Genomic DNA, 25517 nt, shown 5'->3' with positions numbered 1-25517 from the left:
TTTCAATCAAATGTTTCTTTTTCAAAAAATTATTTTATCAACACTTTTTAATTTAAAAAAACTATTAATAAAAGAACACATAAATAAATATTTTTAAAATAATAAATTACCAAAAAAAAAAATCAAATAATTAAGAACACTGTTTCTTTCAATCCAAGAGCAATACCAAAACAGGCATTTGTATAGTTATGAGCTGACTGAGCAGAACAAGTCCCCAGCTCATGTAGAAAATCCTCTTACAAGAAAGACTTCAGAACCCACAAGTGTATAAAATTCAAGCCAAGTCACCCTTAATATGGATATTTTTCTTACATAAATTTGCTTAATCTGGAGTCTTATATGGAATCAACTCGCACCTCAAACTTACACCTCATTTTTAATTACCCCAAATTACATTTATTTCCTAAATCTCCTTAAATTTATCAATTTTATTGATTACTTAATCCAATTTTTTCATTTTTCAAAACAAATTTAGAAGAAATAATTAATAAAAGATTAATAAATTTAAAAGACGAATTTATAATAAGACTAATTTAAGAGCTAATTCCCCCAAGTCTTTATGGATTGCAGGGATCCACTATTAAAAGTGCTCATTGGCATGAGGCCATAAAATGGCTCAACCGTTCACTCCTGGTTGAAATTCAAAATGATATTTCAATTTTCAACTATTTCACTTCCATATCCAATATATAACATTTCACTCCCACAATTTCGTCAAGAGCTACAATGACTATACCATTGATTGTTGCATCAAGAACTAACTATATCGCCAAATAAGAAAATAACCGCGTAATAAGGAGAATTCCTCTAGCATGTAAAAAAAAAATACTATGAACATTGACAAGAAAAAAAAAAGCATTAAATTGAAACAAGCAACCTACACAAAATAGAGAAGAAAGAATTTTCAAAAAAGAGGCAAATTCAATCAATAAGAGATTTCTGAATCTGTACGTTTATGATTGGCAACTGAGCCAGAGGTGGGCGGCTCAATTTCTCTACGAGATGCTTCCCAGAGCTGCTGTTCTATGCTTAATTTCCTCAATTCCAACAATCCTCTCTCAACTGCAAAACACCGCAAAACATCATAAGTTCATTTCCCGAAATAAGATGCAAATAAATCACAGTAACATCATAGCTCTTCATTACTACACATATCTAAGATAGTTGTATCTCATCCTTTTCCTAAGTAGGATTGCATCAAAAAAATTGTTTTAATCATGAACCCAAGATGTACCATATCACATGAAATACCTAGACCCATGGTCAACTTGCTAGTATGAAATGGTAAACCGGGAGAATGGCCTAAGCAACAAATCCAATAGTCTGAATACAATCTGCACCGTGCATAGCTAGGCAAAGCTAAAGGGAAAGAGAAAAAAATCCTACAGAGTACACACATTTTTTTTTGGATATTGTCGCTTTCATATAGCACGTATTATAAGCACAAAAAAGGTAAGGTTTACCGTCCACGGCATCGTGCGAAGTAGGAGGCTGTCCACTGCGGCTGATCCAAAACTGAAGCCGCTCTTCTGCAATATCCTCTTCAACACCATGCATTTTGGCTCTTCTCCAGAAGTATGTAAGCCATGCCTGCAAATTCCATAATAGCCATTTTAACAGTTTTTGAACAAAAAGAAAACGGGACTATAACAAGGAATAGCCAAACTCAGTCTACTATCATATCAAGGACCCTTAACAATTCACAACAAAAAGAGAAAGGAGATGGCTATAACAAGGAATCTGACCTCCTTGAAAATAACATCTTCGGCCTCCTGCTCGCTTAATTCTGCAGTTTAAAAGGGGGTGGCGATATTAATAGGAAATATACTGAGCAAAACCACTAATACAATAAGTAAGATTATTCCTCTTACCAAAGGCCTCTGCAAACTTGGGATCAACTGATGATCTCAAACCTGGAAAACCAGACAATAAAAAGATTAGGTAATTTTGATTAGAGTGGCATACGCCTTGATTTAAAAGTTATGTAAATGAAAGAAATTCTTTTACAAAATAATTTTATCAATTAGCTTGACAAAAGACATTTCATGAACCAATTAGAAGACACAAAAGAACCTGCACAAGTAAGACAAATCAGATGGAGTATCAAACCATACTTGGACGTCTGTACTGGGCCCGTGCAAGAACGACAGCATCTTCAACCTTAAGACAGGTGAAGAAAACAAAAATTGAAAATTTCAGATTGTATTTTCACTAAAAAAAAAAATAAGCGAGAGAATGGGAAAAAGAACGTTAAACAGAATGGTAGGTTGATCATTATATGATAGCAAGAGAAACAACTCCAATCTCAAAATCAACTCAGGATATGTAGGCATGCAAATTTCTAAAAGACAAATAACACAGTCCCCCCATCCCATAAAGATATAAAAAGTAGCATTTTCACAAGAATTTCAAATTTATTAATTATGGTTAATTTATTACTATCAACACCGTTTTAATTTTCTAAAAATGAGTCATTATGGAGTCACTATATTTAACACTTATATGATAAAATTATGAGGGTATTTTGATAATTTTATCTTCAACTAAAATTAAGTATGGCAATCTTTTCTATCTTTATGGGACGCCAAAAGCGACAACTTTTTCCTTTATGTGACGGAGGGAGTAAATGATTAAGGATGCCCATGAACAAGAGGTTCGGAATAGAGCTGGCTGAGCAAGGGGAGGGTTCAAAGAAATTCCTTAGGTAAAAGATAAGGACAAACCTTCAAAGAAGCCAATTCCCTCAGTCCCATTTCAACTGAAAGCATGCTTTCAATATTTCCTTCCCCAGTTAAATCACTCAAATCACGAACAGATTTACCCCTATCTGGATCATCACCATCTGTTCCATTCAATAAAGTACTTAGGTTTAAGTAACAGCGAGCAAAAAGGATAAGAATACATAAACAAATTGTAGTAAGAAAAAACCACCTTTATCCAAAGCCTCCTCCTTGGCCTTTTGTCCGGCAGAAATGACAATTTCAAAAGGTAGAGGAGCTAAAGCTGACCAATGCTCATGCTTTGTTACAGCAATATCAGAACAAATGCCTGTGAAGCAGCCATGAAAGTAAGCATCAGAAAGATAAGTTTACTTGCCATCTGTAGTTCTATGTTCAATGCGAATAAATAGCAAGTAAAACTATTAAACCAATCAACAAGGTAAACGTGATAATGCATCAATCTTTGTCTCCACATGCCATATCAAGGAAATTAATACATAAAATTAATTACCATGTTGTACAGCTAAACCCCAATATCGAGCAAGCCAACATCTCTTCAAGACAACTTCCTCCTAAAAAGTACAAACAGCATACTGATATCACTCTACACAGCTAAAACAATATTTCGGTTCAATTTCACTGCACATACCATCTCTTCCTGAGTCAAAATCATTCTCTGTGTCATATTTCGAAGAGTTTTCGCCTCAGATTCTGCTTCTTGAAACTGTTCTAATGCTATTGCAGCTCCTTCTTTCAAGTTCTAATTAAGACAGATGAGGCAACCTATGATATTGTAACATAACCTTTAATGCATTGACCAAAACCAGCAGTAGTATCATGCTTTACCTCAAGTTCAGAACGAAGAGTTGCAAATTCTTCATCTTTGCCATCTTTATTTTGTTTTGCAGCCTTGAGAGCAGCCTGCAATAAGAAATGAAAGTAAGTTTATGAAATAGCAGCCACCAGAAAACTAAGTTGAGTTGAGGGCCAAACAAGTAGAGAGATATATTATTGATAATAGTTTGCTGATGATGATGGTTTGCACAAACTAGGAAAACATGCAGACATATATTATTGATAATAGTTTGCACAAACTAGGAAAACATGCAGACATATATTATTGATAATAGTTTGCACAAACTAGGAAAACATGCAGACATGAGAGAAATAGCTCTCAAGGCGGCCCAAAAATACTGTTCCAGTAAACATGGAAAAATAAGTAGACCGCATAAAAGCCATATATGGTCATGTTCATATCTACTTCATAGCCATAAGGAAATCCCGACTCACCTCTCTTTGGCGCAATGCTGCTTCCTTCCTGAAAATACAGAATAAAGAAAAACGAATAAGAGCAACAAGCCAACAAGTAATTAGCAAGAGAGACATAATCAACAAACATACAAGCATGTTTTACCTGCTCAACAGTTTGGCTTCCAGGGAGACACCTTCTCCAAGAGCTGCAACCTGTTCATACAGAATCAGAAACAGAACTAGCATCCTCACATGTGTCCATATCAAGTAAACATCTTATTTTCCAATCTTAAAACAATATTTTTCGCTTAGTAGGAGTATGCAAGTACACAGTTCATGCCAGAGTCAGCATAATGAAGAAAGAAACTAAATTGAAACGAGAATTTCTTATAGAGCAAATAAAATGACCTGTTTCTCAAGCTCCCTAGCTCTAGCTTCTGCCTCCTCGCATCTTTCTTCTGCACTATGAAGCTGTACAGCAGGTTCTGACATGTTAAACATGACAGAACATAGCCAAAAGGACCAATTACATTAGGGTGTGAGAATACAAACCTTGTCATATATAGCCTGATTCTCTTCTTGTAGCATGTCAAGCTGCAAAATTCAACTTAAGTTAGCTAAAAATGTACATCCTGGCTAGCAACTCACCCTTATCTCGATTAACATAAAGATATTTATTTTCCCCACGCGAACATGTAAATTTTCATAATTTACCTCATCACGAAGTGCTGAAGCTTCACGCTGATCTCCTGCATCTTTCGACTTAAACTGTCTCGCATCTACCGAAAACCTACAACGATCAGAAATAAATCAAACCTACACTGAATAATCCTAATTGCAAATGAACTTAAGCTTCTTACATCAACAAGAGTAACCTAACCTTTTTTCTTTATTAATCCTATTATTAGGAGCCTCAATTGGAGGTATGGAAACCGGAGTTCTTATAGACGATTTACTAGGCGGTACCAATGCTGCTGCTGCTCCCGTTCGAACCGATGTTATCGACGGCCTTCCAGCTGATGTTGATCTCACTGAAGGTACAGTTACATGATCTGCAAAGTTCCGACCTAACTAAATTTAAACATACCAAACAAAATTATCCAAATTATTAGATCTCTAAACAAAAATAATTAGCTATAAATAGTCTAAAATGCATAAGAGTATAGTTTAATACCGCAGGAGAAGGAGATCTATTAGGTCTACCAATCAAAATATTATTATTATTACTTCCACTGTGATTGTTATTATTATTGTTACTGCTACTGAAACTAGAGGGAGCATGTGGTGGCGGAGCACTGAATCGAAACCCTAGATCGTCATCTTCGTCGTCGTCGTCGTCTCCAGTAGTTTGTGACGCCATCACTTGAGCTAGACGTTGAGCTGCGGCTTTTGCGGCAACGTTTTGAGTACGCTTGATTGTTGACATGCTTGAATTAAAACGATGCGCCGGTGACATCACCGGTGAAGATGATCCCGTGCTGCTTGAGGTACCGCTCCACTGCCGCGTGTACACTGGACTTCCGGTCCTCCTCCGATCCATCAATTATTTATATGTGTGTGTTAGTTGTGTACGGGTATGAATTATGTGCGCGAGTATTTGACAGTGAAAACGATAATTATTTTGAAGAGAGAAGGAAACGGAACTGAAAATTTTGATGTTGAAATGAAGTGAATATTGTTGACGTTTTTGGAAATCTTGTGAAAACGGGGTGTCGTTTGGATAGTTGAGCGACGACGTTGATGCGAGCTTCGCGGGAGAGGGTCGTGTCTCGTCTGTCTGCCAACTGTAGAAAATGGAGGGACCCAATAATTGGTAGATCTCTCAAAGTGGTGAAATGGTGACGTGTCCGATACTGTCGTGTATTGTCTGTTGCGGTATATTGGTGAAATTTATAATGATTTTGGATGGAGAGTGTTTGGCGGCGCGGTAAATTTAATCATTTGGCCAAGTAGTGTAATTTTAGATATAATCATTTCATCGTTTTTAATTTTTTATGGTCTAAATTTAAAAAATTGTTAATTTTAACTTACATTTTAATTTTTACAGTAGCTATTTATTTAAATTAAAGTAAACAAAATTAAATATACTTTTCATATTACTTTATATTGTTATAATTTACTTTTTAGCATAAAAAATTTCAAACATAAAGCAATATAAAGGAAATATATGAATTTTTTTCATTCTAATTTAAACAAATCACAACAATTGAAATTAAAAATTAAAAATGAGTTCAAATTAAAAATATTTTTAAAAATCTAAGTTATAAACAAAAAAATTAGAAAATGAAATATTTCATAATAATAATAATAAGCCGGTAGTTGTTTTATATTGACAGAATAAGAGATAAAATAAAAATGATATATATTGATGTTACTATAAAATAGATAAAATAAACTATCTTTTAAATTATAATATGTCTAAAGTAGAAAAATATTTGCATGAACAATTTACCATGTAGAATTATAATTTATTCATTATTTATATGACATGTGGTATTAATAAATACAATTAATCAATCGATAAGAATGACAAGGGCGATATATTAATTAAAATAAAATATTATTATTAATTGATATAAGATAATAAATGGATGATCACAATTTTACATGATGAATCAAGTTCATATTTTTTTTTCTAAGATCAGTTTCTCTATTACTTTTATTTCCATTAGAAGCTAAAAGGTAGTTTTAGAAGTGAGATTTAGTTAGAAAAAAGAAGAAGAAGAAGTTAGAGCATGTAATAGATCTATGGTTAAAGTGTTAAAGTTTAGAGGTGAGTTATGTTCTATGTAGGGTTGAGCATCGGTCGGTTCGGTTAATTTTTTTTGTTTTTTTCGGTTTGGAAAATTTCCAAAGCGAGCAGAACATTCAGTTTCGAGGTAAAAAAACCGAACCATACCGAACCGAAAATTTCGATTTGGTACGGTTCGGTTAAAACTAAATTTGACTATTTTAAATTTTTTATATTAAAATTAATTCAAATATTAAATGATTAGAGCCTAATAAAATTTCATATATATTTAAATAACTATTATTAACTCATGTATCAACTATAATTAAATATAAAAATAAAAAGCATAAAAATATAAGTATGTATATATTTTTATATATATATATATATATATATATATATATATATATATATTATTTTTATAGAATATATATTTTATATTAAAGTTCGGTTAATTCAGAATTTTTGGTCGGTTCGGTTTTTAAAACACTCAAACTAAATCGAACACCGAACATCAAACTTTACCTAAAATAAAAACCAAACCAAACTATATTCACCGAAAAATCTAACCAAACAACAAAATTCGGTTTGGTTCGATTTGGTTTTTTGGTTTAGTTCTGTTCTTACTCACCCCTAGTTGTATGTATTTACACATCTATCTATCTATATCTATACTATATATAAAAGCACGGATGGGGGGGGGACAGGCAAATTTACGGAATAATCCTTTTCAGTTTACTACTAAATAAAGATTTTATAGTCATTAACTAATTAGTTATTTAATTAATCATTATTGTAATTAAAATCCTAATTAGAATAGGTAGCTAAATTATCTCCAATTTAATTTTTAGTATGTAAACAATAACTAAATTGTCTACAAATTAGTAGGAATATCTATCTTTTAGTTTGATTGAACTATAAAATTAAAATATTGTATTTGGTTAATATATTATTATTTAAATTTCTATCTTATTATTTTTAAAGATATTATTAATAAAATTAAGTTAATTATTTAATTATGGTTATTATAAAACCAAAAGAAGAATAAATTAAGTATGGAAAAAATTTAATAACTGAAAATATTAATTATAAAATAAAAAATTGAGATAATTATAATAAATTTACTAATATGTTCATTGAGGAGTTACGTTACGAGCCACGTGCATAGCACGTAATGCGAAACTAGTTAAGTAAACAATTACTTGTCCTTGTTGTCACGACAAATATCCAATTATTAGGAATATAGATTAAATTGACAAAAAATATGTCAAAACATGTAACAGGTTAAATTAACAGTCTAGTGTTCGAATAGATGAAAGTGTACAAATTTAGGGGTGAAAACTGCCCATTTTGCCTTTTACTTTTACAATGAGTACTTATAATTTATAAGCTGCAATATGGCAGGAAGGAAGGGTAAAATGATAGTTTATGGCTATGGAGGTTGATGCTTAAAGCAACGGTAAAATTGGTTGTTTTGAGACCCATAAATCAGGAGTTTGAATCATAAAAAGAGCATTGCTACAAGGGAATTCTCATTTGCTATGTAGATGGGTCTTAAAGAAATGGCAAGCCATGGACTTTAAAACTGGCAAACGAACCTCGGCCTAGCGTGCAATTTCATTATCTGGAAATACAAAGAGAATGAATTCAGTTTGCCGACCAGCAAGCACATGCAACTTAGAGATGAAGTCAAGAGCCATAATAACTCGGATACTTTAGGCCTAGGCAACTGCATGATTCTTTGGCACATAATTAACTTGAGCATTACCCCAAACTGATTACTCAATCAATAAATAAACAAAACTTGAAATTCAATCAATCTAGTAATCCTAAAACAAATGGGGAAATCCAATTGATTTTAATAAACTCATCAGGCTGCAGCTTCAGTTTTAGTTTGAACGAGTTTCTCAATCAAATCAGCTGCTTCTTGGACTGTTGTTATGTTCTGAGCACTGTCCTCTTCCACACTAATCTCAAATTCTTCCTCGAAAGCCATCAATATCTCCACCTGCAACAGCCATAACCATAATTATGCTTAATTAATATCTCAAAATCCAAGTATTTAATGAAAATGAGGAAGATGGCTTACAGTGTCGAGGGAATCAGCACCAAGTTCAGAGAATTTAGATTCAGGGGTGAGCTTGATCTCAGGAGCCAAAGCCAATTGTTTAGTAACAATACCACAAACTTTCTCCACTGTCTCTGCTTTAGCCTGTCAAGCAATCATTTTGTCAGCATCCACATTCATTAAAAAATGTTTACATTATGATACGTCTAATTCACCACTACATAGTGGGGCAATAGTAACACCAACTTAGCAGCAGTTTTAAAACTGTTGCATTAGTATATATAAGATAGCTTAAAGATTACAATTTGATTAGCCTTTGCAAAACCATTAGCAAATTTTTTTATTTTATAACATAAAGCTGCAGATATTTAAAAACTGCTGCATTATCTTTAAAAAATACAACGGTTTGGGTAAATATAGCAGCATTTTCGGCTAATAATCACTCATCGTCTCTGAATTTTGGGGCCTCTATCACCCAAACCCTAATTTTAATCATTTGCAAAAGTTCAAATTTTATCAACTTTTATTGATTCTAATCCACTTTAGTCTGCTTTGAATAATTGCATTTCAATAATAGCTAAATGCAACTATTCAAATCAGATTATAAATGTGGAAATTAAAATTGGGTAAATGGTCAATAAATTGTGAATTTTCAACATGATTAGACATATATTACATAATAAACAAAGGAAATGTGCATAGTTTTCCTTAAAAAAATTAAATGGGAAAAGAGTATGATTGTGGGAGAAATAAAACCCACAACCTTTACAGATTTATAACTGTGCATAGTTAACAGACGCGAAGAATATAATTACCGCGCAGGAAATGCGGAAACGGGAGGCTTTTAAAGAAGGGAAGCCTTTGTTTGCCAAGTTCATCGAAACCACATTTAAATTTGTTCTCTGCAAAAACAATATTAATAAATGTCTAATAATACAATAGTTGGCTAATAATCTGAAGATTAGTGAGTCGCATTGTATTTTCAAATAAATTTATAGGAAGGTAGAGATCAGAAAACTGACCAGGCTAGTGTTGTTGGAGCGGAGGAGTACAGCGGGCTGGAACCGAAGACAAGAAGCTGAGACTGAAGCCATGGAAACTCACTTCAAAAGAGTGAATTAGAGGTCAAATTAATGGAGAATTAAGGTGTCTTGAATAAATATTGTAACGAGGTTTATCAAGTTTGGAATTGAAAGCTGAAAAAGGTAAGTAGAGAGGCAAATACGAGTGGATAAGATTCAGCCTCAGTATTGAAGGCCTATCTGCTGTTTGCAACTTGCACAATTTTTCTAATTTTCTTTTGTGAAAAATCATTTTTTAATATAAAAGTTATAATGTAATCAGATTATAGAATAAACTGTTTATGCAGGCATTCAATTTTTTATTATGTTAAATATTTTGCAACGAAAGTAGATTTGTCACAGGCTAGATCCGATTCTTTTACATGTAAGTGTAAATTTTGAATCCAATTTAAATTCAATATTTATTATCTAAGTCCGACATGTAAATTAAATCTATTCGATCTTAGGTCGGATTTTTCTCGGATTAAAATTAAATATTTAAATTTAAATCTGCAAGAAAAAAAATGAATTTGATACAAATTTGAACCCAAATATATGATTCGTTGAAAACACCAGTATGTATCAAATATGACCCAAATGAGCGGAATCTGAGCAAACAAGGTGATACCCAAACTTGTAAACAATTCTATCTGCCATCAGGTCAATATCTAAAGGGAGTCGCCAAACTAATTTTTGGTAACTCCCTTTCTCTAAGGGTGTCGTCAAAAATTATTTTGGTGAATTCCATCTCTCAAGAGTCACCAAAACACGTTTTGGATTATTTTATTACTTAGTTAAATTATAATTTACGAATAGATATCATATATTTACAATGTTATAAAATAATTTTAAATAGCCGAACAATATGTCGTTTCAATTATAAAAAAATAGCAGAGCGACACAGGTCGGTTTTGATATTTTTTAGAATAGGCGAACGAATAAAATTCTGCCGCTTGAGTCGAAATCTCGATTTCGCGGCTGCATATAATCATTTACCAATAAAACGAGAAGACAATAAATAAAGAGAAGAAGAGTCTTTGAAGTTTCTACTAGTCAAACGGCTGAATGCATTAACAAAAGGAAAGCCAATGTTTGAAGAGAGACGAATTTTTGGGATTGTGATTGTGGCTGTTAAACTTGCATAAGATTTGAAGTCCAGTCTTTGAATTACCGTGCGGACCAAGTTTGATTAGTTTTAGCACATATGCATAATTGCAGTCTCGCACATTATGACCAACTTAAAACCATTCTGTGACATGTCTGCTTGGGCTAGTTGAATAGTCTGCCATCTTTCTTCTCATTTTTATTTTGTGAAATCCAAAATTCTACATGAATAAAACTTGCTAGCATAATGAATTAATACAAAATCTTGGGGCTTTCTAGAGCAGAGTCACTTGACTTTTCTACATCACTTATAAATTTTTGCTTAAAAGTAAAATCAAACTATTTATAATTTTCAAAATATAAATGAGTTGGTAAGACACTCTCTTAAATTAAATAAGGTTGTAGGTTCAAACTGTACAGTCGTTAAAGTTTGAGCCTTTGAGGATAAAATTTTGTCTCCAACAAGGGATTTATCGCGGCTCAAAAGTAAATTAGTCTAGATTTGAAAAATTTAAAATTCTGTCTCGGAATTGGAACTCATATGAACACCTCGTGTATCATATACTAAAAAAACTGAATGATTAACATTGATAATTATTATATCTTATTTTTTAGCTTGACTATTTTATCTTTTTTTTTTTTGACAAAGAAAAATATAAAATAGTCAAAGCAAACCAATTCTAGTAGAAGCAGAAGAAAATGTAAGAAACGCGCAAACAAAAAATAGTCGTTACAAATTTGAATTAGAATCCAGCGAGGCAGACAATTTCGACTAAACTATCTCGCGCCATTTAAACCCACACACCTTCTATTTCCTTCTTTCACCAGCAACAAAATTCTTTCCATTTTCCTCTCATTAATTACCTTTCTCAAATCACAATTTCATATCAAACGAACAGTGCGGAATTCAATCGGAATCCACCAATGGCCGGTTCCGATCAGTCACGCCATTCTCTGATCCCTGCCTTTCTATACAAGGAACACTACTTTGATCTTGATGCTTCGGAGAACCCTAACCGTGGACTTTATCAGTCACCGATCATTTCTAAACGAACATCGCCGTCAAACGTTGGCCTGTCGAGCAATAACTTTGTGATTCCGTCACCTAGAGAGAAGATTGAGATGTACTCGCCGGCTTTTTATGCTGCGTGTACGGCTGGAGGGACACTTAGCTGTGGCCTTACTCATATGGCTGTTACTCCGCTTGATCTCGTCAAGTGTAATATGCAGGTCCTTTATTTTCACTTCATTTCCTGTTTTTTACATTTAGCATATACTGATCATATATGGCATCCGTGCCACGTATGAAAAAATTGCCGGAAAATGAATTTGGCCTACAAAATGCAAAAACGTGAAAGAATATGATATTATATGTAAGTTTTAAACCATGGGATAAACCGCTATAAACATCATACGTTGAGATTTATTATGCCAATAGTATGAACTTTGCTCTTGGATTGACAATTGTATGTTATTGATACTTTAGATCAACCCAGCAAAGTACAAGAGTGTTTCATCTGGATTCGGGGTCTTGCTCAAGGAGCAGGGAATTAAAGGGATTTTTAGAGGATGGGCGCCTACTCTGCTTGGTTATAGTGCACAGGGAGCTTGCAAAATGGGATTTTATGAATTTTTTAAGAAATACTATTCAGACATTGCTGGGCCTGAATTTGCAGCCAAGTATAAAACATTGATTTATCTTGCTGGCTCTGCTTCTGCTGAAGTTATTGCAGATGTTGCTCTTTGTCCTATGGAAGCTGTCAAAGTTCGTGTGCAAACGCAGCCTGGTTTTGCTCGTGGCTTATCCGATGGCATGCCCAAGTTTATCAGATCCGAAGGCTATGCTGGGTTATACAAAGGGTTAGTTCCTCTATGGGGGCGTCAAATTCCATGTAAGCTGAAATATTTTCCAATATGTTAAGCTTTTTTTATGCGTATGCAAGAGATTTGTTTTACGATTAAACTGATTTGAAAACTAATGTGCTGCAGATACAATGATGAAATTTGCATCATTTGAGACTATTGTGGAACTAATATACAAGCATGCTATTCCAACTCCAAAAGAACAGTGCAGTAAAAGTCTGCAGCTCGGAGTCAGCTTCGCTGGCGGATATGTTGCTGGTGTTTTCTGTGCTATTGTTTCGCATCCTGCTGATAACTTAGTTTCTTTCCTCAACAACGCCAAGGGAGCGACTGCTGGGGATGTGAGTGAATCTCTCTCTTTGCTTTCCACTTTATTTTCTTCATCTGTTTTAAAGAAGATTTGAAATATTAATGGATCGTTGTGTTTTCAGGCAATCAAGCAGCTAGGCTTGAAGGGGCTCTTTACGCGAGGACTTCCTCTCCGTATTGTCATGATCGGAACCCTCACCGGTGCTCAATGGGGCATCTATGATGCTTTCAAAGTGTCTGTTGGGCTGTAAGTATCTCTTTTAACTACTCGTCATGCTTTAGAGTTTAGATTATTATACCATGTGGTATTATTATTTTTTACACTCAATTTCATACAAAAAATTTAACTAATGGTGGATGATACTCGAATTAAATTCAGACAAATATATGTTGATATATCATTCAGAGATTATCTAATTACCATTTGCCACGTCAGCATACATTAACATCAATTTATCCAAGAACCATCCTGAAACATTAAGTTATGCTGCTTTGGTACAAATTGAAATTTTAATACCAAATTAAAAGCAGAGGCAAAAATTTGATACCATACGGACTAATAACCCTCATACTATGCTTTGTTAATCTATCATGCATGTAGACATTACAACATGCAGGATATGATGTAGATGATCAAATAACATTTTTATTCGTTTCTTTCTGATAGGCCAACTACGGGCGGTGCTCCTCCACCTACTGCTGCTAAGGCATGAATCTAGAGCTGATGCGCGAAGAGAAGGGGGTATCCAATGATGTGCTGATACCCCCGGTATAAATAGGCACTGTATTCTTTCGAAATAATTTACAGCTCATCTGTCGTTGATATCTTGAAGTGGGGGTTCTGATTTCAATCTCCCATTTATCTCAATTTAAAAATACATCCTGCTAGTTTGGCATCTGATATTGTATCTTAAAAAGATTACATGATAATGAATTTTTTTTGCAATTCTAGCGCACCTGAGTTGATTGAGATGCTATTCATTAGCCTGAGAATAATGAATTGAATGCGCTTCTGGACGCCCTTGTACACCAAGACTGAAAGAGCGGTTAAAGAACTTGCAGAGAGTACCTCAGTGAAATTAAACTGGTAGAACACATGAATATCAGGCTCTTTTGATTTCTCTTGAAACATATCTTGTAATGCCTGTTTACACTCTCCAAGCTCAGGTTAAATTGAGTGGGTACACAGTATCAAACACAATTCTTGCAAAAACATGTCGCAGTTCCTGAAGGTTTCCTAAAGCCACCGACTCATACTTTATCCTGCTACCTTGTTTGGGGATAAATCCCCTCTCTTTACCATGTCTTACACACTTGAAAATCTCGCAAGTTTTCGTATACAACATCAATGAGATGATTACCTGCAATATTAAATACTCATATAAGCTGTTTCCCACTTCTGGTATGCCTCTTTCTGATTAAAATGCTTCTGTGAAATGATTATATTGAAGAAATTATAATGGAGAAAAGGGAGTCCTTACTAGATCTGAATAAGGGGCGCGAGGATATTCTGCCATCGCTTGAGAGACATAATACTCAGTAGTCATCATGCTTAGTACGTGTTTAACAGATTCTCCGAGATCTATTACCTCATTAACCAGTGCATCTGAATCAAGATCTGTAGATTCTGATAATTCATGAAAGCTGATCTCGTGTTGCTTGTCGATCTTCCTTGCTATGCTTACTGCTTCTGACATATCTCCACCATTGTGGACAGCCAGACAAAATGCAGCAACCACCAAAGGATCTCTTGGCTGTTCAAATAAGGCTTTATGGAATGCTAAGATACCCACCCTGAAAAGTGAAAACTTGCTATGAGTAGGGCTAATACTCCAAGTTGCAAGCAGCCATTTAATGCGAGTGCATTGGGAGCATTTAAAACATTTTCAAAAAAACTTCGTAAAATATATTAATGTTTTACAGTGAAACACAACCAAATTATTGTTATATACATATCTTTACTAAAAACTTACCATAAACTGCCATGGCATGGTCTATCAGGAGCAAAAAGCTTATCCATGTTGGAAAGAAGAGACTGCAGATGGAATGGCATCCTCTTTCAGGTGACCATTAAAGAATAACAAAATATTTTTCTAAAGGAGTAGAAACAAATTAACAAACACCTAATATAAAGAGCAACTTAAAGCAGTATTATATAGATATGTCCTCCTACGAAATGCATGTCTACATGTAATAATATTTCCATTTAAGACACTGTTGAACAAGGGAAAGGTGACAGCCATCTTGATGCTCAAGAGAGATTACACTTTTTCAGATGGTGTAGAGCTTAACAGTTATTTTTAGGAAATAGATCTGTAGAGCCCTCAAAATATTTATGATCAATACTAAATAGAGAAAGAAAAAAATCCATGCTTTGGCACAAACTTCTATCTTGGTCACACATGGTAATTAGGAAACTATTAATCCTCCAAACTGCCTGCATTTTCAGTATTTAAAAGTTTGCACATACTCAAAAAGCAAACAGAAGCAACAACCATAAAATAAAGTAAAATTACCAAAAGCATGTTAGATCTCTTGTCACGCCTCTTAAAACCACTGCGGACTAAATATGCTGCCTGCATGATGAAGCTATTTTAGATCTGTATGAGAACTCTAACATAAAACATATAGTATCAAACAAAAACCTGCATGGGCAGAAGTATTTCAAGAAGCCCAAATCTCCATAACAACCTAAATGAAGCCTCAGAAGAACCATATGCTAGCATGTAGTTCATTTCCATCAGAAGCCTTGCCTAGGAATTTTGGCACTAGGAATAAGTCAACCAGGAAATTAAAATTTAATGAATAAACATGAAACTCAAAAAGAGCAAGACAGAGCTGTTTGGTTACCTTATCAAGTCTTAAAATTGAGCTAGCAAAGTTTGTAAGAAAATGAGCTGTTTCTCTTGAAAAGCGGAATCCTAAGCGTGCAGCAACTCTTACTGCACGTAGAATGCGAGCTGCAAAGACAACGGTGTCATTTATTTATTATAAAGATACAAACGAAAAGATGAAGTGTTTCCGATATGCGTACAACAAATGAAATAATTAACGTCCATTTCATTTGACTAGAAACTAATTGAGGTAACTGCAGCTTACCACAATCCTCCTGAAAAGAATTACTTGCAGGAATAACAGTTCGCACCTATACCAAATATATGATGTTAGAACAGCATATATTACATAAAAACTAATGTACGAAATAATAAAACAAGAAATACATGCACACTTTAGCCTTTCTAATATCTTCAAGACCTCCCATGTAGTCATACACTATTTTTGCATATGGATCAAACATCAACCTGCATATAATAAAAGGGATGGTCTGAAAGTATGATAGAAAATTTCCAGCACAAATCAGCTAGAAGATTCAAAAAAAAAATGAAGCTTAAAAGATAGTAAATATTGATTCTTAATCACCTACGCATTGATTGTGAAGTCCCTCTGCAAACAATTCCTCCAACGAACATAATCTTTCTTGTCACAATCAAAGGGACTTTGAACATCATAGCTCCAATCCCCACCGAACTTTTGTGCTGTAGTGCCAAAACTTGAAACCTAACATTACAGTATACTTATAATTATGGTGTAAAAATAAACAAAAGAAAGTCAGAATTAAAACATGCCAAAAAACTCCCAACAAAAACAAGTTCAAAAGATATGTCTAAATGAGCTTATCATATGTGGTAATTTTACAAATCGACCAAAAACATGAGCAGAGCTCGTATCTTTTTCTTTTTAGAAAGGCAAGAATGCATACCTCCAATGTAGTATCCCCTATATGGACAAGACATATAGGGAACCGTCTGCCAACTATTTCACACCGTGCGAATGTCCTCGCTACCTGCAAGTAGGATGGAATTACAGAATTTCCAGGCATGCAAATAAATTAAATGGAAAAATTACACTGAATTTGAACTTAAAACACATACCCTAAACTTACTCAATCCTTTCTAACTTAAACTATCATACTAACTTCAATCAATGGTGTCAAATATCAACTTTGATCAAGCACAATTAGAACATCAAAACATAAAAATGAAAATTAAATTAAAATAGAAATGCACCTGTTTAAGTTCAGCTGATGTAAGGATATCAAAATCCTTTGGAACTCTGTCCAAAATAAGATCACGAACACAGCCTCCAACAAGGTACACCTCATACCCTAAAGATAAAGTCCAACACATTGTTTTTCTTAAGCACCACAAGTTTAAGAAGCAAGCATCATACGATCAAAAGAAAAACCAAAACTATCAATCAATACCTCTTTGCTTGAGCCCACTAAGAACCTTTTTCGTAGGCCCTGATATCATGGAATTACTAATTCCAAGGTCCTTGGATTTCAATTTCTTCCATTCCGGTCCCTTTACCTCTCCTTCTCTAATTTCTACTCCTAAAATCAAGTCACTAAAATTTTAAAAATCTAAAATAAACACAAACTAATCATTTAGCTAACCGAATCTAACAGTAAAATAGTAGTACCTGAAGAATCATGCTTCTTCTTTTTCTTCTTCTTATTATCATTGATTATGTGCTCCGGTTCATCAATAGTCTCAATTGCTGCTACTGCACTGAACCGCGCCTGCTAAATAAAAGAAATGGAGTACGTAATTCATTCTAAAAACTGGATAAGGTGAATAATTTAAGTTTATAATTTATAATTTTGACCTTACGAAGGCAGTGGAAGAGAGGGGGGCGGAGATATAAATGAGGTCTGCAACTGCAAGCTAGGCCACCGAGGCCTGTAATCGCCATTAATTGGAGCAATTGTGTTCCTATTTCACCATGAGATTTTGATTACGATATTTACCATAAACCCTTATGTTTGAATTTGGGATTTTAGGGTTTTAGAAAAATTGAAAAAGGATCAATAAGAGGGGGACGATAGAATATGATGAAATGTCAGGATGCCACGTCGCTGTGTCCGATGCCGGATTATCCGAAATTCTGATGGGAGAAAAGCCCATGGACGTAACAATTGGGCTGCAAGTATTTCGGTACGACTAATTTGAAAGCCCAATATTTATGAAAGAGAAAATCACACAAAATACCTTTTTAACCCATATTAATCTCAAACATACGAGTCCAAGTTTCATTTTTGAACATTACGGTGGCCATCTTTTTCCTTGCAAAAATAATCTTCATTATCTCAACTTTATACCTTTTTAATTTGAAAAATATGGTAAGAAGAAATTGGAAAGGATTTTCATATCTTCCATTTAGATAGAACTTTAAAGATTCCACCGAGATTTTCGGTATTGATTTCTCCATTTTCTCTAATCCAAAAGAAAAATCTAATACTTATGAACCAATAAACCCTAAAATTCAATTTTGATAAAACCTGCTCACTCTCTCTTTATCTTTTACCTCGCACCAATAAATTGAACCATTAAGTTGTGGTGACGATGGCGGTCGTGGAAGGGGTGGAAGATTCGATGGCGGACGTGGAAGTCGGCGGGAGGTCGTGGCGGTGGTGAGTTATTTTTTTTCTACAATTTATTTTTAAAGTTTTGGAATCGTCTTTATTATTTTACATTGAAGTTCATGTAGAAGAAAAATAGGACTTCACTGTCAATGTTGTGAAAAAAAACAAACCGATTGCTCCTCCGCCCGTTGATGTCAAGGTAATTGTTCTAAAAGTTCCTTATATTAATTGCTTTTAGAGTTCAGAATTATGCATCGTATTTAATTAAAATTCATTTGATCTTATAATAAACAACAACCTTCAACGTTGTCATTCCTGCATTTTTAAAAAATAATTACTGTCAGTATCCATGTTAGTTAACCATTAGGTAACTATTAGTATACTATTAGTTAATTTATAACAGATACTTTAATTCTGCAAGCATTTCTAAAGTTTTTGAATCGTTTTTGTTATTTTTTATATTGCAGTTTTGTTATGTCAAGTTGATGAAAAAAACGATGAACGAAGGCGGTTTGAGTTGAACGAAGAAAGCAGTCGTTGGAGTGGGACGAAGATAAGCGAACGATGAACGAAAGCGAATGATGAACGAAGGCGCGATGGCTGGCAACTGTTGTCTGTTTTTATTGTAATTGGGATATTAGCAATGATATAAAAATAATTAAGGTTAATTATATGTTTTTTAATGGTTAATTAATAGTTAACTAACTTTGTATGATTTTTTATATAAAACATGAATATATATTGATAATTACTTTTTTTAATTACAGTTAACTAATATGTGACTAATAGTTAACTAACAGTGCCTATTTAATGAGTAATAGCATACTATTAGTTAACTGTATGTTAATTTCATATTAATTTTATTTTTCAACCTAATGTTAAGTTATTAAGAATAAATTGATATTTTTTAATGATTCGTAGTATACTATTAGTTAACTGAAAAATAAAACCAATGTCTACATAAAGATCTTCCTTCCACACTCTGTCATATCAGAACTTTCAATGTTGTCATTCTTGCATTTATAAAATAAAAAATTTGTTAATTTTCATACTAGTTATCCATTAGGTAACAATTAGTAAAATTTTATTATTTAAAAAAAAATCAAATCCTTTTTTTGTTAAAAAAATAATTACAGCTGGTTTGAAAAAATTGTTATTTGTTTTTTAAGAATCATGTATTTGCCATAATATATGGGAATTACATTTGAATTTTTTATTTTGCTGGATTTTTTTTTATTTCTCAAATGCTTGTTATTTTTATTTTTTTAATCATTTTATTTTTTTGGTTTTTCTTTTGCCGTTTATGACATATAATTCAAATTCAGTTGTTATAATTAAGGATTATTAAAGATTCTTGAATATTAATTGCTATATATTTATGCTTTGAGATTTTGTAGGAGATTTTGATTCTTGTAACCACTTCCTTCCTTTTTTATAGTTGGCAGTAATCCTCAAATATCATAAAGTTATTTGTGCAATTTAGAAACTTAAAAAGTATGTCATCAATTTTTTTTTTGGTCAACAGTAAAAATCTAATTAAATATAACCATGTAGGGTACTTATTTAAAGAAGCCTGTATGAAATGCGCTAAACTCGCAAATGGAGGCGCATTAATCGATTTTTTTTCGGGCTTATTACCCAATATACCTAAATTTAGCCCAGGTTTACTTTTATACCGGTCCAATCTAAAGTTTACTTTTCATACCGCCCAAAATAAGAATTGTAACCTAATTTTTTTAAATTTTTACTTTTCTATTGTTTCTTCTTTTTCTCTTGAATTTTGGCGGCTCCTTCTTCTTCTCCATGAGTCCAGCAGAGTTTCTCCACGTTCTTCTTCCTTCGCTTTCGCCGTTCCGCTTCCGTCATTCCGCCTCCGCCGTTCCGTTTTTGCTGTTCTATCTCCGTCGTTTCGCCTTTGTCGCCGCGCCATCTTTCTTTTCTCTTTTTGATTTTAGATCTGAAATTTTTTGTTTTTTATGTTTTCATTTTCAGATCTGTAATCTGTTTATCTTTTACTGTTTATTCACCATTAAACATGTATAAAGAGTATTTTTAAAGAATTTAATACTTATTTCATGATATGTAGAATAATTTTGTGATTTTATGTAATAAAATTCTGTTAACTCTGCATTTTTTTTGTGTTTTGTTGTATTTCTGCGTTTTTTTTATTCTGCCGAACGATCTGTAGATGATGATTGATTGCTGAATTACTGTAATGTTACGGTGTTGTTGATTTTATGTTGATATTATGTTGATATCAACTATTTTTTTTATTTTAACATTGATAAAAAAAGATAATATTGTCTATGAAATAAATGCCTCCTGTAAGTTTGCGGAATAAATGTTTATTTGAAAAGCAGCAGGATGGAATGTGGAGTGCACATATTTGTTTGAATGATTGATCTCTTTGTGTTTTTTTCTCGATAAACGTTCTGAAATTCCTTACATAAACATATGTTATTGGTATTCAGCCATTTTTATATAACATTCATTTTCTAGAGTGTTATTTTATTAGAATATACTAAATTCATTTCGGCATTTTTGAAATTTAGTTGGTTTTTTTGCTCCTTATATTATGTTCTACGTACAAACTTTATTATAAAATCAATGTTGAATTTTATTGATGTACAATTATTTAAGCTATATTAATCAAAATCAACGCAAAATCAACTCGATGTCAACCTAAAATCAACCTAAAATTAACATGCACATATCCCTAAAATTAATTGAAAATCAACATAAAATCAACATAAAATCAACATGTGTATACTATTTGTCATTAAAATTAATCAAATATCAACTCAAAATTAACACAAAATCAATATAAAATCAACATGTGTACATTATTTATTGTTGACATTTGTGTCAGTTTTAATATCAACACAATATCAACATAATATCAACAACATTTAATAAACTGGATAGTATTAATTTTGTAAATCTTTTTTAACACTAATTTTTATTTTTAATATTTATTTACCTTTATTTTTGCTAATAATTAATCAAAATTTACTATTTATCATATATTTTATTATTTATATATATATCAATATAAAATCAACATTAAATTAATCAAAGATTAATAAATTATTTTTCCAATCTAAAATACCAACACAAAATCAACATAATATCAACATAAATTCAAATTTGTAATATTATAATAATTCAAAATAATTATTTATATTTTTTACCTATACCAAAATCAACACCATGTCAACACTATATCAACATAAGATCAACATTGTAACATCACAATAATTTAACATCATTATTGTCTTCTTCACCGATGCTAAAATCAACAAAATATCAACCGAAAATCAACACCATATCAACATTGTAACATTACAATAATGCAACATCATTATATGTCTTCTTCCCCGATGCTACCATATCATTATCTAGTCTCAATTTAATTTAATTTAATTTTTTTAGTTTATTTCACAGACAATGTTATCTTAGTTGTCAATGTAAAAATAAAAAAAAATCAGTTGATATCAACATAAAGTCAACATAAAATCAACAAAACTGTAACATTACAATAATTCAGCAATCAATCATCATCAATAAATCGTTCTGCAGAATAAAAAAAACGCAGAAACACCAAAAAAATGCAGAAATAACAGATTTTTATTCCATAAAATCACAAAATTATTCTACATTACATGAAATGAGTATTAGATTCTTTAAAGATAATATTTATACATGTTTAATGGTGAAAACAACAGTAAAAATAAACAAATTATAGATCTGAAAATAAAAAAAAGAATTAAAAATTTCAGATCTGAAATCAAAATGATAAAAGAAAGATGGTGGAACGACGGAGGCAAAACGGCGGAGGCGAAACGACAGAGGCAAAACGGCAAAAATGAAACGGCGGAGGCGGATTGGTGCGAAGAACAAATCTGAAATTTGTGTGAAAAGTGAATTGAAAGAAAAAGGAGAGAGAAATTTGAGGTGAGAGAAAATAATTGTAATTATGAAGATTTGTGTTATTAGGGTTCTATTTATATGGATGGTATAAAAGTAATAATTTCTCCCTTGCATGGTAGTTTTAAAATGTTAAATATGTGTTGGTATAAAAGTAAATCAAACATGAATGTTGGTTATTTGAGTAAGAAGCCCTTTTTTTTCAGGCAGTATTATAATAAAAGGATTTAAGTGGCAATTTATCCCCTCAAATAGAAAGAAATGGTTGATTAGCATATATTTTAATTTTATAGTTAATTTGGTTTTAAATTTGGCTTTTTAATCAATTTATCCTATCTTTAGCTCTTTACACCTAATTCGGCGTGTGTTACTCAACTCCGGTAATAATTATTATAATAAGATGGGGCAAATTGATACAAAAATATTATCACTTAAGTCATAATAAAAATCCTATATGCTGTTTCTTTGCTATAATTTGTATGAAAATGAAAAACGTGTATTGTGTTAGCTAGCTTGCAGTTGAATGTGCTTCGGTCACATAATCACATTATAATCCTCTTAAATTTATTGTATATCACAGTTCATGTTCAATAGTTTATTTTTCTTTTATATATATACTATTCATTTTGTAAGAAAAAGTATATATTTAAGATTAAATAATTATGTTCAATCAACTTTTAAAAAAAATTAATCCGCTTCAATTATTTATATACGCTAAAGACAAGATTTGTTGGATTATATTTCTTAATTAAAAAAATAAATTTATCTATCCATAACTTTTGTGTTTTCGTCAAATATAGCACGATTTATAAATCTTGTTTGCGCCATGTGAGCTCCAAATGAGCCGTGGGTATATGTGGTAAAGATTTAAAATATGATAAACCAAACTGTCAAGATTTAAATATCGTAATATATTTGATAAAAATGGAGGGTAGATAAATTCATTTTGGCTTCTTAATTTTAAATTGGTATTGTGATAACCACTTTTTATACTTATCCCAAATTAAACTGTTTTTGTTAAACTTTTCATAGGATGATGGATTATCATTGATTATGCAATCTATTTTTCCCTTTGTGAATTATTAGAAAGAAAATGTGTATGTTTTTGAGATTATCTTTTATTTAAATGATTGTTCTTTCAATGTTTCTGATGATCAACTACATAATATAGAAATCTCTTCATCTCGAGATTCAATCTATTACATAAATATAACTAAGCCTTTCATTGTTAAGAATGAAATCTAATGAAGCACATATACTTATAATTAACATACCTAGATATGCTTCTTGTCTTGAAGGCTATGTATGTTGAGGAATTCCTTACGTCTCTAGTCATAAAAAGTTAAAATATAATTCTTAATGTTTTTTGTTGTATATATGTATAGTATTAACAACTAAAATCCATGAAAATTTTAATGTCCAAAATCTTGAAAGGCCCCATCTGAACACCTATCGGCAGTCTCCATCGATGCATTTTCTGTCAAACTAAAAGCCAATATTAACTCATAAATTTACCTTTTTCTATGGTTTTGTTTTTGTAGAGTAACAACTAAGAAGCTGCGGCCTTATATTATGAAACCGCGTATTGTGATAATGAAAATTACAGTCCAACTTGCAATGTAATCTTTTCTTTACATTTACATCCAACCAATTTTGGTGGCAATAAAGCCAGCAACCCGTATGTTGTAACATTGATACCGATGTTGAATCTTTGGTACCAATTGTCGTGACCGGTTCGTGACCAGATTGGTATGCGCAGCGGAATCGAAACCATTGGTAGGTATTTAATAATGGATTTGATCAACAAATAACAATATAGCAAAATAATAAATAACACAAGAGATTTACGTGGTTCTGCTTTAAAGCGTACATCCACGGGCGAAAGATTCGAGCCATCCACTAATCATCAAAAGGAGTACAAAATTGGTGGAGAATCACCAAATAGAGAACATCTCTAGTAAATATGCCCTTAGAAGAAAAACCCACAAAGTGTTTCTCTCTTTACAAGAAGTAACCCAAAAGGGTAAGAATTAACTTATATTCCTCACATCACACACACCCTTTTTTCCCCTTATTCACATCAATGTCTACATTGTGTGTTCGGTTTTTGGTGTCTTCTAAAAGGTGAATAAGGTAGTGTATATATAGTGAATAAATAGTCTATATGGCATTAGGAATATTAATCCTAATTGGATTTATACTTCCTAATTACTCAATGACAACAAAGTTATCTTTCACCTAAATACTCCACAATAGAGTCCTAATCCAAATAGGAATTAGAATTCTAGGCATATTCCAACACCGTATATTACATAGACATTTGCATACTGACAAAACCAATTGTAACCCTTTTTCATGCTATTTTCAGTGAACAAATTCATGCATGCATGCTCTTACCTAAAAATATGGTACATTCACTTCACGACAAATATTCACAAAGCAAGTCGATGAGATAAAACTAATTTCAAACCATTCATTGTATGACATATGACGTGATTGAACTAGCTAGAATCGCTAATTATATTATTTAGAGTTAATGTTGCGTTCTTTAATTGGTGATTTAACTCAAAATTAAATGACACACATTATTTTTGTACAATTTTGAAACGGCTATGATTGAAGGAAATTTACGTGCTTTATTCTCTTCCATTGCTCTTTTGAGGGAATCAAACCTGCATGTCATGCATACGCATATAATCAGTCATATTGTTTCAATTTATTTCAACGTGAAAGTAGTGATTTTAATTTATGTTGAAATATATTTTTAGGTTGGATGCATCTATAAGGCAATTTCGTAGAAGACCCGTATTCAACTCAAAGTCTATAGTGCAGACAACTTTGTACCTCTATATCTTTAACATTTTGATATCATTCGATTCATTATCTTTACTTGAAGTTGCCCGTTTTTCCTTGACAACTAATTATTTTGTACAAATTACCTGCATTTTAAGAGTTGTATATCAAATAAAATATAATAATAAAATTAATTAGTTTATTTGTGTTAATTATAATTAATATTTGTTTACTCTCTGTGTCCAGCATAAGTGAAGGCCATATC

General features: G+C 32.3%; 4 protein-coding genes across 5 annotated transcripts; 1 reads left to right on the top strand and 3 right to left on the bottom strand.

Moving 5' to 3' along the window:
* Window positions 1–634: 634 nt before the first annotated feature.
* On the bottom strand, window positions 635–5719 carry LOC126673750 (coiled-coil domain-containing protein SCD2). Its single transcript, XM_050368004.2, has 17 exons — window positions 5146–5719; window positions 4852–5042; window positions 4686–4761; window positions 4524–4565; window positions 4380–4442; window positions 4135–4184; window positions 4011–4038; window positions 3567–3641; window positions 3370–3480; window positions 3232–3292; window positions 2932–3048; window positions 2724–2842; window positions 2115–2160; window positions 1872–1913; window positions 1746–1786; window positions 1464–1590; window positions 635–1062 (listed from the first exon to the last, which is right to left on the bottom strand). The coding sequence occupies exons 1-17, from the start codon at window positions 5509–5511 to the stop codon at window positions 926–928; spliced, it is 1692 nt and encodes a 563-aa protein (XP_050223961.1). The 5' UTR covers window positions 5512–5719; the 3' UTR covers window positions 635–925.
* A 2561-nt stretch (window positions 5720–8280) lies between these two features.
* Window positions 8281–10039, bottom strand: LOC126675286 (acyl carrier protein 4, chloroplastic). Its single transcript, XM_050369900.2, has 4 exons — window positions 9793–10039; window positions 9586–9672; window positions 8792–8914; window positions 8281–8710 (listed from the first exon to the last, which is right to left on the bottom strand). The coding sequence occupies exons 1-4, from the start codon at window positions 9862–9864 to the stop codon at window positions 8573–8575; spliced, it is 420 nt and encodes a 139-aa protein (XP_050225857.1). The 5' UTR covers window positions 9865–10039; the 3' UTR covers window positions 8281–8572.
* A 1605-nt stretch (window positions 10040–11644) lies between these two features.
* Window positions 11645–14058, top strand: LOC126675285 (mitochondrial phosphate carrier protein 3, mitochondrial-like). The gene is made up of 5 exons (XM_050369899.2): window positions 11645–12165; window positions 12422–12827; window positions 12925–13139; window positions 13230–13354; window positions 13775–14058. Exons 1-5 carry the CDS (start codon window positions 11860–11862, stop codon window positions 13818–13820), a joined length of 1098 nt encoding a protein of 365 aa, XP_050225856.1. The 5' UTR covers window positions 11645–11859; the 3' UTR covers window positions 13821–14058.
* LOC126675283 (uncharacterized) lies at window positions 13927–18019 on the bottom strand. Of its 2 annotated transcripts, none has more exons than XM_050369897.2 (14): window positions 17776–18019; window positions 17590–17689; window positions 17372–17494; window positions 17175–17272; window positions 16868–16951; window positions 16532–16665; window positions 16337–16409; window positions 16207–16252; window positions 15958–16067; window positions 15753–15860; window positions 15624–15683; window positions 15081–15142; window positions 14589–14901; window positions 13927–14468 (listed from the first exon to the last, which is right to left on the bottom strand). In XM_050369897.2, exons 1-14 carry the CDS (start codon window positions 17860–17862, stop codon window positions 14271–14273), a joined length of 1596 nt encoding a protein of 531 aa, XP_050225854.1. In that variant the 5' UTR covers window positions 17863–18019; the 3' UTR covers window positions 13927–14270. The 2 variants fall into 2 exon arrangements, with proteins under 2 accessions (XP_050225854.1, XP_050225853.1); XM_050369896.2 differs by having other exon boundaries at window positions 17372–17500; window positions 17776–18018.
* Between the last annotated feature and the right edge of the window lie 7498 nt (window positions 18020–25517).

Source organism: Mercurialis annua, linkage group LG3 (genome assembly GCF_937616625.2).
Source record: "Mercurialis annua linkage group LG3, ddMerAnnu1.2, whole genome shotgun sequence".
NCBI classification, from domain to species: domain Eukaryota; kingdom Viridiplantae; phylum Streptophyta; class Magnoliopsida; order Malpighiales; family Euphorbiaceae; genus Mercurialis; species Mercurialis annua.
This window is presented reverse-complemented; position numbering and strand designations above follow the sequence as displayed.

Bases quoted from the DNA above. Each gene is read 5' to 3' on its own strand.
- LOC126675286 (XM_050369900.2), bottom strand. From the start codon at position 9,864: ATGGCTTCAGTCTCAGCTTCTTGTCTTCGGTTCCAGCCCGCTGTACTC. The intron at 8,915-9,585 runs GTAATTATATTC...ATTGCTTGACAG, and splicing joins GTTTCCGCATTTCCTGCGCG to GCTAAAGCAGAGACAGTGGA. The intron at 8,711-8,791 runs GTAAGCCATCTT...TGGCTGTTGCAG, and splicing joins GTGCTGATTCCCTCGACACT to GTGGAGATATTGATGGCTTT.
- LOC126675283 (XM_050369896.2), bottom strand. From the start codon at position 17,862: ATGGCGATTACAGGCCTCGGTGGCCTAGCTTGCAGTTGCAGACCTCAT. The intron at 16,666-16,867 runs GTATGCATTCTT...CTGTAATGTTAG, and splicing joins TAGGGGATACTACATTGGAG to GTTTCAAGTTTTGGCACTAC. The intron at 16,068-16,206 runs GTAAGCTGCAGT...TTGTCTTTGCAG, and splicing joins TTCTTTTCAGGAGGATTGTG to CTCGCATTCTACGTGCAGTA.
- LOC126673750 (XM_050368004.2), bottom strand. From the start codon at position 5,511: ATGGATCGGAGGAGGACCGGAAGTCCAGTGTACACGCGGCAGTGGAGC. The intron at 2,161-2,723 runs GTTTGTCCTTAT...ACCTGTCTTAAG, and splicing joins GGGAATTGGCTTCTTTGAAG to GTTGAAGATGCTGTCGTTCT. The intron at 1,063-1,463 runs GTAAACCTTACC...GGTGTTTTGCAG, and splicing joins TTCGCACGATGCCGTGGACG to TTGAGAGAGGATTGTTGGAA.
- LOC126675285 (XM_050369899.2), top strand. From the start codon at position 11,860: ATGGCCGGTTCCGATCAGTCACGCCATTCTCTGATCCCTGCCTTTCTA. The intron at 12,166-12,421 runs GTCCTTTATTTT...TTGATACTTTAG, and splicing joins TCGTCAAGTGTAATATGCAG to ATCAACCCAGCAAAGTACAA. The intron at 13,140-13,229 runs GTGAGTGAATCT...TTGTGTTTTCAG, and splicing joins AGGGAGCGACTGCTGGGGAT to GCAATCAAGCAGCTAGGCTT.